The following is a 13,819-nucleotide window of genomic DNA, read 5'->3' on the forward strand; positions in this document are numbered from 1 at the left end:
CCTAAAGAAAAAATATTACTGTTAAATGATGGATACCAAAACGTCTTGAACATAGAAAATTATTTTAAATACGAGTGCATCTCCTCCCATTTCATTTACAGTCTCATTAAACAAAGAGGGGAGATTTTTTTTCATTTTGCTTTAATAGAAGCCTGTGGATGAAAAACATCATCTGAAAAATCAACTGAGACAATCAAGGTTTACCATAATAAATGACCAAACAATGTAAGGTTTTAATACAATTAAGAGAACTTGAAATGAAAACATTTGTCAGAGATTATAAGGGACAACTTTGTTCAAACATTTGTTTCTAATAAGAAAAACTGCTTTTTTACTAAATAAACTTCATTCTGCCATCTCAGAGAGGGAAGGAATTACTTTTTAAAAATTGGTTTATAGAACTTTATACCCAAGGGGTTAAAATATTTGATTAAAAATGTCTAGAAGTTACTGGGTTCTTAGAATCCCAGTTTGAGGGGAAATTATTTGTACTTCATTCTTACTGCTTTTATAAGACTGGTAAATCCAGCATGATTGCTGGCATTTCTCTCCCAAACTCATCATTCTGGGACACTCCTGTTTCCTGCCACTCCACAAATGTGAAAGATAATAAGCATGTGTTATACACAGGATGTGAAGGTGTGAGAAGGAAAAGATGATAAATGAGAAGACATTACCTTTCGATACTTCACAAAATAGGCATTGATGGGCAGCCCGCCATCCTTCCCCGCCCTCCAGACCAGGTTGTACGTATCTGGTGTGTGCGTCTGTGGGGGGCTCAGAATGATGGGGGCATCGGGGACAGAGGTACCACTAGCATTTTTCTCTGATGACGATTCTGTAGCACTGGAATATTCCTTCAACGGAAATGAGCTCAATAGTCCAGTTTCTGAACCATCACTTTTATCATTCTGAGTGGGATCAGAAGGTGTGACTATTTCTGCTTTTATATTTGTTTCAAAAGGAACTGCAGAGAAACGGAGAAAGAAAAAGAGGAGACTGAAGAAATTCATTATTTCAGAGTCTCTCATACAGTGATCTAACACACTGTCAACACAGTTTGAGCCCTAGAAGTTAAAGTAGGTAACATTTCAATTTATGATTCATGGAAACATCTAATCTCCAGTAGCCATCTCTCATTCATGAAGGAGCAAATTAATTGTCTGAAAAATCAGTTCTATGATGCAGGAGTTTAGTAGCTGAAAGGATGCCCTTCTTCCTTGCTGGACACCAGCATTCCCTCTTTTACAACAGCAATTTGCTAGTGTAACCTCCGAAGATTTTAAGTTGGAGAACAACTTTTAACTCTAGTTGGCAAATGAAACACAATGAGTAATGCATTCCCTTGGGAACAAAGTAAAATAAATAGTAAAGAAAAGGTCAAGAGTCAGGCTATTACCTACTGGGTAGCTAGTCTCCAAAGATATCTCAATGTTCACACCCTTGAGCAGTCCCCTCCCACGCTGACTCCGGGCTGCCCTGTGACTCGTTTTAACCGACGCCAGGCCCAAGAGAGGCTGCGCTCTTCCAGGCTTAAGCCTTAAGAAGGCCTGGCACCCCTACTGTAGTGCTGCCACATACAGATAGATGTCCAAGCTAGCCGTGGAGAGGGGTGATGGGGGGGAGGGAGAGGGGGAGAGGAGGAGAGGGGGATGGGGGAGAGGGGGGCCACACGTGTGAGTGAAGCCACTTTGGCTGTTCCAGTCCCAGGTGCCTCTGATTACAAGGGGCTAAGAGACTCCAAGTAAGGCCTGCAGAACCGCCCAGCTGCATCTAGTTAACCCACAGAATTGTCAGGTAATAAAGGAGCTGTTTTACGTTGTTCACCTTTGGGGGTAGTTATACAACAACAGATAACTAAATACCTACCCTACACACGTAAGACAAGCCACAGGCAAGAAGAGGGAAGAAACAAAGCAAGACTAGCAAAGATAAAGGACGAATTTACTTGTTTCCAAACAAGCCCTCTTTGTGGACAGAACACAAGGTTGGCTTAAGAAATTGCCAATCTATATCATACTAAGTGAAATAAGTCAGAAAGAGATAAATACCATATGATATCACTTACATGTGGAATCTAAAATACGATGCAAATGAGCTCATCTACGCCACAGAAACGGACTCACAGATATAGAGAACAGACCTGTGGTTGCCAAGGGGGACGAGGCGGGGGAGGGAAGGATTGGGAGTTTGGGGTCAGCAGACGCAAACTAGTATACGTAGGATGGATACACAACAAGGCCCTACTGTGTGGCACAGGGAACTATATTCAATATCCTGGGATAAACCATGATGCAAAAGAAGATGAAAAAGAATGTATATGTGTAACCGAATCACTTTGCTGTACAGTGGAAATTAACATAACATTGTAAATCGACTATCCTTCAATAAAATAAATTAAAGAATTTGCCGATCTAAAGATAAAACAGGCAGACAGCTTTAATACTTATTACAATGAGCATACAGAATCTATACAGGAAGGTAAAAATAATCTATTTGTGCTGAAAAAAAATAAATTGGTCACCTACACCCAAAAAGAATTACAGAGCACATATTATGTGCCAAGCATTGTGCCAGACACTTAATAACCATCATCCCATTTAATTCTCAAAACAACATTCTTAGGTAGATGGTAATATACCCACTTTACAGATGAGGAAAGTCGGGTTCTGAGAGATTAAGTGACAACAGCTGGCAGGGGAATGTTAGAGGTGCTGCAGTGAAAAAATGAGAGAGCAATTTATGAAAACAAATAAACTGCCAGCACAATAAAACCCGAGGGTTGACAGCCTAGTTCCTCTAAAGCACTATTAATACTGGCAATGAAAAGTCTCCTACTTTTGTGGAGGGAGGGAGCTGAGGAAACAACGGCAGAGTTTCTTTTCCACAATGAAGTCGGATTCCTGGTGCAAGGTGGGAGTGTATTAGGAGAACTACTGCAGTTTCATAGAGAACTGACCAAAAAACAGGACTAACAGTGGAAGGTCGGTTCTCTGTTTGTTTAAAAGAGAGAAAAGGTGTCCCAGAAGCATCCCCCATCAAAGAAAACAAGAAGCTAGTGGGAAAATAATATAGAAGAAAACTAATTAAGTTCGCTGAGACAGCTTCCAAATATTGCTCCTGGAACAGTCGTGTTTATCTAGTGAGTCAGAATGTGGGCTGGATGTGAAGGGTGTGGTCGAGAGCCTGTTAATGCAGAGATGGACTCTAGCAAGTAGAGGCAATTAGCTGTGGCTTAGGGCAGTGGAGAAGGACCTTTTTATCATTAGTGTTTCATGGATCCTCTGGGCAGGTCACCACTGGGAAGTGGTATTTGGCTGTAGAAGAGTTTGAATACCACACGCCTCAGTTTATACAGAGGCATGAGAAAAAATGTTATGCTACAGCCTGTGTCTACTGCAGGAGTATCAAAATTCCACTTGTGTTCAGGCTGCAATGAGACTTTTCCATAACTTTTATCGAAAAGGGGATTCAATTAATTTTCTTCTACTATTCCCGATAACAGAATTTGAGCACTCACAGATACTAGATACAATTCATAAGGCCTTCACAGTACTTTCCAAAGGTTCTTCACATACACGATCTCAATTTATCTTCAAAATAACTCTGTGAAATGGTCAGAAGAGACATCTAGCATTTTTTAAGGTAGAATGTTTTTTGAATTGGAAAACAGATTGATAAAACTCTGGCTTTCTAAGTACTATAACTATGGTAATGTCTATGAATTAATGACTCTGAGTTGAAACCAGTTCAACAGGGAACGGAACCAGATCTGCCAAAGTTGTTCCCACTGTGACCACTCAAACCAGCAACCCCACCCTAAACTATTTAGGACCCCAGGCCAACTCCCATTATAGTTTTGAAAAGTTACAACTCACTCTACAAATATTTGTACATCCAGGACCTCAAAAACCCAAGGTCTCTGGAAAGAAAAAAAGGTGGGGGAGAGAGTCATCTTGCTTAATCCCCACTTCATAACAAAGTAAAGGCTGCCAGCATGCTAGAATTTAATAATAAGCTCAGATTCCCATGGGAAGAAGTGGGTTGTTACCTGCTGTTCTGAGCTTTAATAGACTCAGCTAGACTTCAGTAATTACTATAGAGCACGTAAAAGAAGCAACAAAGGACCACTCAGGTAGGATGTAGCTCATGGGGTTACTATACATAAAAAATGGTATTTATCAAGACATAAAATCCTGGGAGTGAGGGGAATCTTAAAGATCTAGAAAGATCTAATCTAAACAAGTTATGTATCTTCTAAGGGCTTCAGATTTCTCATATTTAAAGTGAGGGGCTTCCCTGGTGGCACAGTGGTTGAGAATCTGCCTGTCCATGCAGGGGACACGGGTTCGAGCCCTGGTCTGGGAAGATCCCACATGCCGCGGAGCAACTAGGCCCGTGAGCCACAACTACTGAGCCTGCGCGTCTGGAGCCTGTGCTCCGCAACAAGAGAGGCCGCGATAGTGAGAGGCCCGCGCACCGCGATGAAGAGTGGCCCCCGCTTGCCGCAACTAGAGAAAGCCCTCGCACAGAAACGAAGACCCAACACAGCCAAATAAATAAATAAATTAATTAATTAATTAAATAAAATAAAAATAACGTGAGGCAGTTAGACAACTAGATACTTACCTAGTTCCATCAGCTATGACTGTGATGTCTATGTCTCCCTTTACCCTTTATTTACATAACATAATCACTTCAGGGACTTCCCTGAGGGTCCAGTGGTTAAGAATCTGCCCTCCAATGCAGGGGACGCAGGTTCGATCCCTGTTCGGAAAACTAAGATCCCACATGGCGCGGGGCAACTGAGCCTGCGCGCCGCACCTGCCGAGCCCATGCGTTCTGGAGCCTGCACACCACAAATAGAGAGCAGCCCACGTGCGGCAAAGAAGAGCCCGCATGCCACAACGAAAGGTCCCGCATGCCGCAACTAAGACCCGACACAGCCAAATAAATAAATACATTTTAAAAAATAAAAAATTTAAAAGAAAATCACTTCAGCCACATGATACCCAAGCAGTGCCTGCATGACAGCTGTCTTACAGCTAACAATATTGAGCAGAGCCACTCCTATTTTTGCTTAGCAGAACAGATATATAAACACACACACGTACACATACATATACACATCCATATGTGTGTATAAATTTATGCAACACTTAACTACCTTCTTTATTTGAGGATTATTGAGGTCTACTAATATCAGTAACTATTTCTTCTTCCCTAAACACTACCAGAAGGGATAATCATAATTTAATAATAATTAGATAGTAATAATTGTAACCTAATACGTAGTATTTAGTGAAGGCATTCTACTTCCAGACATCATTCTAAGCACTTTACAGGTACAGACTCCTTGAATCCTCACACCAGCCCTATGAGTAGGGCACCCTCACCAATGCCCACTGATATAAGATTTGAATGTGGATTAAGTCAAATTTGAATTAATTTGAATAATACTGATATTCTATATACCAGTACTCCAAATTAAGTCATCATCACCCAAAATCAGTAAAATATAAAGAATATTATATTATACACCCTATTAGAACAATAACTTTGAGTAAGGTTGAGGCAAATATACAGATGGGTGTTGTTTGACAGTACACGTGACTCAACATTCCCAATAAAAGCCAACTCTTTAGACTGAATACTACCCTTACCAAGGGCCCACCTGAAAATATCTGCAACGATATTTTCAGCTTAGAAAACCAAAAGCATTAATTCCCCAAAGAGGTCATACCTTGGGCTTGCTCCCAAATGAAAGTGTCCTATAGGACAACTACAAGCTTAACAAACCCACCAGAAGTGGAGACCAAAGTTCATCTGGTTCGCATAAGGTCAGATACCAAAAAATGCAATTCTACATTTCACTGTTGTTGGTAAATACATATATAGTTAGAGGTTGCTAGACTCATTAAAATCTACTTCAAATCACTTTATCCCCTACTATCAAAGGAAACCATTCACCTGGGAAAAGGTACTAACGACAACTCACCAACAGTGAGGACAGCTTCCGACTGTGCAGTGCCGTGTGCGTTTGCAGCTTCGCAGGTGTACTTCCCAGCGTGTTCCCGAGTAACAGCCTGAATATATAGAGAGCTTGAGCCAGCCTGGGACATGATGAAGTACACAGGCTCCAGGTCAGAACCCCCAGGTCTTGATAAGTGCGGTTTTCGGGATTTAGATCTAAGAACTTGAGACAAATGGCTGGTTATCAATCCATGCCTGTCGTACCAACGAATGGCTGGAACCGGCACCCCGGTGGCATTGCAGGACAAAGTCACGGAGCCTCCAGAGGCCACCTCTGCACTTGCTGGTGCTGTAATTATAACAGGCTTGAGTCCACTGTCTGTTAAAAAAAAAAGTAATTCACACAAATTAAGAACATTATAGTATCTACAATGCAAAATAATTTCATCCTACTACATAAATGTTGTGTCGTGCGCAAGTAGCTGTCTTAGAAACATCTTTTATATGTGTGTTTCTAAACAGCATTTTACATGCAGAACAGTGTGGTGAACATGTCCATTCACTGAAGTAACAGTGTTTGCAATGTCATTAGCAAGTAGTAATGATAATAGTAATTAGAACAAAGATATCTCCTTCCTTGTTAGTTCGCTTCTCAACTTTCACCAAGTAAAGCAGTCAATAAAAAGTAGAATTTTGGGGCTTCCCTGGTGGCGCAGTGGTTGAGAGTCTGCCTGCTAATGCGGGGGACGCGGGTTCGAGCCCTGGTCTGGGAAGATCCCACATGCCGCGGAGCGGCTGGGCCCGTGAGCCACAATTACTGAGCCTGCGCGTCTGGAGCCTGTGCTCCGCAACAAGAGGGGCCGCGATGGTGAGAGACCCGCGCACCGCGATGAGGAGTGGCCCCTGCTTGCCGCAACTGGAGAAAGCCCTCGCACAGAAACGAAGACCCAACACAGCCATAAATAAATAGATTAAAAAAAAAAAAAAAAAAGTAGAATTTTTCATCGTGTGGGCTCCTAGACATTTCCCACGTAGGTTGCCTGTCCTTCAGAAAGAAAGGAATGTATATAAAGGAATCCATAGAGAGTTTTACAATTTGCATCCTCAGTGCATCTGACCACTGTAAATACAGAACATGTGAAGCCAAAACCTCAGACTTTAACATGAAAAAGGTGTAAAGAAGTATAAAACTAAATAATAGTCCTTCAAAAAGACAGTCAATTCCAGGGTGCAAAAATCTGATTACAAAAATCCTGGGAGAAAAACCTGTTCTGAATTACAGTTGACAAACATATTTCTGACCAAATACATGAACAAATTTTTGTTTCTAAACAAGTGGCACCAACTCTTTCCTTTTGGTCCCAGGTATTTTTTTGGGGGTATTTTTAAGTGATCTCACAATGGAATATCGATTACAAATGACATTTTCTCCAGCACATCTTTCTCCTTTTCCAGTCTTACTTCCTGTGTTTGACGAAGTCTATCAACAATGATCAGATTTCTGAATTTTCACTAATCTAAGAAGTGTAAAGTGCTTTCATGGGTCGTAACCTGCATTTCCCTCAGTACTAATGAGGTTGACTATCTTTTCACATATTTATCTGCCACTTATTTTTCCTCCTCTGTCAAGTGCATTTTGTCCATTTTTCTATTGGATCCTTTATCCTTTTTGTAATGGTTCTGAATTCTTTGTAAGTACTAGATACTGCTCTTTTGTTAGTTACATGTTACTAGTATCTTCTCTCAGTTTATTGCTTTTCTTTTCATTTTTAATGGTATCTTTAAATAATAAGGATGCTTTAATTTTAATGTAGTCATACCAATCTTTTCTTAAAAATTAGCCTAAAATGTCTTGTTGAAAAGTTTTACCCATATCATATAGATATTCTTCTATATTTTCTTCAAAAACTTTGCCATTTTGCCTTTCATATACAGGTCTTTAATCCACTGGAAATTTGTCTTTGTGTACAATGTGAGTTAGAGATTTAATTTCTTCTTCTCCATTTTGATAACCAATTATCCTACATCAAATCTTGAAATGGATATCCTCCCCTTGGTGATCTGCAATGCCACCTAAGTCAAATCCTTAGTGCAAATCCTTTTTGGTGGTCTCTGTCTTGTTCCAAGAGTCTATTTGTCTGTTCCTGCACCAATAATACAACACTGTCTTAATTACTATAGATTTTTGTGTATGTTCTAATATCTGGTAAAGCAAGGTCCCCACTTTCTTGTTCTTCTTCTTTTAGTGTCTTTTAAATTATGTTTTCTGTCTGTTGCTAGTTGTAATGGTTAATTTTATGTGTCAGCTTGACTGCACTAAGGGATGCCCAGATAACTAGCTGTGTTTGTGAGCATGTTTCCAGAAGAAATTAGCATCTGAATTGGTAAAGTGAGTATAGCAGATGGCCCTCCCCAATGTGGGTGGGCACCACACAATCCGTTGAGGGCCTCAGTAGAACAAAAATGCAGAGGAAGGGCGAATTCTCTCTGTGGGCTGAGCCATCCTTCTTCTGCCCTAGGACACTGGACATCAGTGCTCCTGGACCTCTGGCTTTTGGACTTAGGTTGAGACTTATACCATCACTCCTCCTCCCACAGCTCAATTGCATCATTGGCTTCCCTCCTTCTCCAGTATGTAGATGGCAGACTTGTCCTCCATAACTGTGAGAGCCAGTTTCCATAATAAATCTCCTCCTATGTATATATTATATATCCTCTTGTGTTTTGTTTCTCTAGAGAAACCTGGCTAATACACTCGTACATAGAAAGGCAACATTCTTGTTTATTGGTCTTTATCCAGCCACCTTGCTAAAAGTTTTATTATTTCTAACAATTTGCCATCAAACTATTGAGGATTCTCTATATTGACAACCATAGCAGCTGTGAATGAATAACGATTGAGTTTTCTTTCTCTCTTATCCTTACATCTTTCATTTCTTTTTCTTGTCATTCTGTACTGATTAGAATCTCCGCTATGATGACAACTAAAAGAGATTTTAAAGGGAATGCTTAAACATTTCGCCATTAAAAGTAATGTTTCCGGTGAGTTTTCGTTAGATACTCTTTATCAAGTTAAGAAAGTTCCTTCTATTTCTGTTTTCCTAGGAGTGTCTATCATGGATATTGAATTATGTCAGATGTTTTTTTGCTTCTATGGAGATAATCATGTTGTTTTTCTCCTTTATTCATTAAATAGGATGAATAATACTTTAAATTTTCTGATTGATTACTGGGATAACTCCTTAGTTAAACTTTATTTTTACTGATCCTATTTTATCTTCATTTTCTATTTAATTGATTTCTGCCCATATCTTTATTATCTCCTTTCTTCTGTTTTCTTTAAATCTATTCTGTTATTTTACTTAGTTCACTAATTTTCAGTTTTACTAGCTTTCTTTTATAAGCATTTAAGGCTATAAATTCTATGTTCCTTTTTCCTATATCCCACACAATTTGACACTCATTATCATTGAAAGAATTTTAAATTTCCATTATGATTTTTTGACCCAGCTATTGAGACCTATAATTCTAAGTTTCCAAATACATGCCATTTAAAAATTATTTTTTATTATTAACATCTAAATTAATTGCACCAAGTTCAGAGAATTGGTCTCTATCATCCTGATTCTTTGAAATATTTATAACTCTCAGACAAAAGATTAATTTCCCTAATATATAAAGAACTCCTATAAATAAGAAAAAAGACCAACAACCTAATTTAAAATGGGCAAAAGACAATGAACAGTCAATACACACGAAAGCAAATTCAAATGGCTCATAAACACATGATGAGATGCCCAACTTCATTTATAATAATAAAAAATATATAGATCAAAAGATACTTTTTTTTAAACCTATCAGATTGGCAAAGATTAAACAGAAATTTTGACAACACCATGCCTTGGTAAGGATATGTGGAAACATTGCTAATGGGAGTGTAAACTAGTAACTATTTTGGAGAGCAATGATATCTATCAAAATTACCAAGGCATATATGCTTTTATTCAGCAAGTTCATTTCTAAGAATTTATGTTAGAGATATTCACACATGTGCAAAATAATCTATGTAGAAGGACATTCATTGTAGACTTCTTGTAATAGTGAAGGATTAGAAACAGCCATCAATGAGGTACTAGTCAAATCATCACAACTATACAATGGAAGACTAAGCAGCCATTTTTAAAAAGAAATGAAAATAGTCTTTAATGTACCATATGAGAAGATGTCCAAGATATATGTGAAGTGAAAAGTTCAAGGTAATTTTTAAGGTAAAATTCAAGGAAAAATTTTTAAGGAAAAATTCAAGGTAATTTATATGAATGCTACCACCATTTATGTTAAAAAAAAACAGACGTTATTACATGCACACAAGCTCACATGTTATATGTAATTGATTATATACATGCATACAAGGATATTCAAGAAAATGATAAAACTAGTTAGTTCTAAAGAGAAAGCTGGCTGGCTGGGGAACATGAGTGAGACTTTTACCATGTGCTTTTCAAAATTATGCCTTTTCAAAACTATGTAGTATCTGTTGAAAAAATATTATAAAAAGTTTTTTTAAATGAGCGTGATTAAATAAGGTTGCTTCTTCGTGGAAATGCCTACCTGCAACTAGAAAGGAACATGGAAAATGAACACTGCTCTGTTATGGTGATAGGATTATTTCCTTTTTTGTAAAAATGATTTAATTTTTAACCAGAACAAAACCCCGTCTATAAAGTAAAATCTCCTATGATTACATGACCTAAAAGCCTACCGTTTTCAATTTCCAGTCTCCCAGTAGACTGCATAAATCCAATCCCATTATCTGCTACACACTGATACAGCCCAGAATCTTCCATGGTAACACCCCTGATTTTCAATCCATTTCCCACAGTTAGATGTCGTGGGGAACGACGAATGGGCTGTGCGTTGTGAAACCAGGTACGGTTGGGGGTTGGGTTCCCATGAACTTCACACATGAATTGTACAGTGGCACCCAGAGACACTGTCTGATCCTGCAGTCCTTTAGAAATGGAAGCATGTTCTAAAAATAAAACAAATAAGAACTAATGAGAACCTACTGTATAGCACAGGGAACTCTACTCAGTATTCTATAATGACCTATATGGGAATAGAATCTAAAAAAGAGTGGATTATATGTATATGTATAATTGATTCACTTTGCTGTACAGCAGAAACTAACACAATATTGTAAATCAACTATACTCCAGTAAAAAATTAATAAAAAATAAAATAAATTTAAAAATATAAATTAAAGTCTAGCCCTCAAGATGTACTTTTTAAATTATCACATGAGTCATACAAACTCTCCTCTCTATTAATAACTAGTTGAAACCGAATTGTATTATTTCCTCACATACTCCCATCCACCATGGTCATCAAGAAAAAATTAGAAATATATTTACTTTCCTCCAATAGGATAAACCATATGTTACTAAAACATTATAGCCTCTTTTTATAGATCTCTCCTCCCACTTAACCACCCCCCGCCAACCCAACAAATGCACACACACATACATACATGCAGAGTTTCTAATCTTTGGCTTCTTTGAGTGTTTGTTCCAGGTGATCTGTTTGAAATAAAGTAATCATTTCCCTGGATTTCACACTACACAAAAGCCAAAACAGAAGAATGCTTATTTGGAAGTTAAATTCTTTTTATGCTCAATTCTGCTTTGAGGTTACATGTATTCTGGGCAAAAATTTTCCTTTAGTATCCATCAAGTCACTTTTTACCTGGACAGAGTATATCATGTATCGGCATTTGTAACATATGCCCAAGTTAAATGATTATGCATATTAATCTAGTCCTAATTATCATTAAATTTTAAAGCCCACTTGCCATACACTTATATTAATTCCAGTGTAACCTATGTCAGGCCACTGTTGCACATAAACAGGTGCAGAAGGTTTACAAAAACTATATTTACTATGAAAACTTTTTTTTTCCGGTTTTCATGAAAATCTGTTTTGATAAAGGAAAACATTTTTGCTGCTACACATGACAGTGAGATAGGTAGCTGGAAGAAAGGAATAGCTTTGAGATAAATAGTATATATAGAAATATGGGTGAAAATAACACAAATTTTATGAGCCAGCTATAGTGAAAGCATTCCAAAAGGGAAAATAAAATGAAATGATTTCTTTTTGAGATGACATTTTCTAGTCAGTACTCTGTCTTAGTTACAATTACTGGACACTACACACTGATACAGCTCAGAATCTTCCATCCTGTTGAATTCCAGTCTCTTTCCTCCACGTCATCGAGAAGGAAGAACCAGCTCTGTAAATAAGTCCCCTGCGTATGAACCAGTTCCATTCCGAGAGTGCGTTCATAAGTTCAATTTGCTCCTAAGTCCAACAAAGTTAGCCTAGGAACCCTACTAACAATCGGCTATATAGAACAGAACAAGCTACATCACCGCTGCTTTTACACTTGCTTCAGGACATCCTGGGCTTGAAATAAAGATACTGTACTATGGTACTCTATACAGTACTGTACAGTACACAAAAGCACAGCCACTCGTAGAGGATGCACACACGTGACAATGTACACCAGACACGTGAACTGACTTACGTGACTGGACATGCGAACGCACGTTCGCATGTTTGAAAGTTTGCAACTTGAAGGTTCGTATGTAGGGGACTTACTGTATTGTGTAACCAGGTTGGGGGGTGAGGTTCCCAAGAACATCCCAGGTGAAACGCTCTGTGCCACCCAGAAACACTGCCCAACTCAGCAGTCCTTTAGAGAAATGAAGCTCATTTTGGTACTGGGGTAGCTATTTCTAGGTAGTCTCTATTCCATTTACGGTTCACAAATACATCTTCTACTCAAACATCAGTTAGACCAGAAAAATAGCCTGACTTGAAAAAACACTTAACAAGTAACATCTTACCAAGTACATTCACCACGTAAGTCACGTGTTTGGTGTCTCCAGACTTGTTTCCCACCACACAGGAGTAGTTGCCAGAGTCCGCCGGATCAATGCTGTCCGTGGCAAGATGTGAATGCAACCTTCTCCACTTGCTTCCCAGCACAGCGTCCTCACCGTCCTTCAGCCAGCGCACGTGAGAAGCTGGGATCCCACTTACCACACACTCCAGGGTCACAGGGCTACGAGAGAGAACAGCTAACGCCTGTGAAAGGGTGGGGTGAAGAATGTGAAAGTCATCTGAAGAAGGGCCTGGAGAAAGAAGGGAAAATAAAAAATCATTATTCTTACGTATTCACGTCCACCCTCTTCCTCAGCAAAGCTGTGAGCTTCCCCATCTTCCCATTTATTCTTCTTTACACTATGAGGTCCTGTTTGGTAACTAAATCATTTTCAGTTGAGAATTAAATTTAAAAGACTTGATGACCCTTTAGAGCTACTTCTGAATTAGCAGTTTGGAAATGTTGAATTTCTCAACAAGTATGTGGACTGTTACTTAACTATGCTTTGACTATTGGTGCTACTACAACTCGACCACCCTAAGCTAAACATCAGCTATGACTTATCGTATCTCGAAGAGAACAGGTAAATATTTTTTCATAATTCACAGTTAGCTACCAATTTGATTACCACTGATATAAAGTGATATTTGCTCACTAATTTCTTTTTATTTGAGCAAAGGGCAAAGTTCTCCACATGAATTCTATCCTGTCATCTTGACCAAAATTCTCTTCTAAAAAGTCATTATATTTTTAAAACATATACAGTACTATGCTATAATGCATTTATGCATGTAAAGACTTTCTCATGATAAACAAACAGGATCTGAAAGAAAAATGAACTCCCACTTCCCAACTTTTTATGAGAAATGCTTCTGAGAACTCTTCCCAGTGACCACGATT

The 13,819-nt window shown here is 38.6% G+C and overlaps 1 protein-coding gene across 8 annotated transcripts in view; it reads right to left on the bottom strand.

The window, feature by feature from the left end:
- The window catches only part of CDON (cell adhesion associated, oncogene regulated), a 102,570-nt gene that overhangs the window by 42,502 nt on the left and 46,249 nt on the right, over window positions 1-13,819 (bottom strand). For all 8 annotated transcript variants that reach the window (XR_009009236.1, XR_009009235.1, XR_009009234.1 and 5 more), the window contains 4 exons: window positions 12,882-13,169; window positions 10,736-11,005; window positions 5,999-6,352; window positions 678-967 (listed from right to left, as the gene is read on the bottom strand). Coding sequence is in view for 5 of the 8 variants with exons in the window: in XM_057552666.1 (XP_057408649.1) it covers window positions 678-967; window positions 5,999-6,352; window positions 10,736-11,005; window positions 12,882-13,169 (1,202 nt within the window). In the remaining 3 variants the exon portion in view is untranslated. The remainder of the gene's footprint in view (window positions 1-677; window positions 968-5,998; window positions 6,353-10,735; window positions 11,006-12,881; window positions 13,170-13,819) is intronic.

This window comes from Balaenoptera acutorostrata, chromosome 9 (assembly GCF_949987535.1).
Source record: "Balaenoptera acutorostrata chromosome 9, mBalAcu1.1, whole genome shotgun sequence".
Taxonomy (NCBI): Eukaryota; Metazoa; Chordata; class Mammalia; order Artiodactyla; family Balaenopteridae; genus Balaenoptera; species Balaenoptera acutorostrata.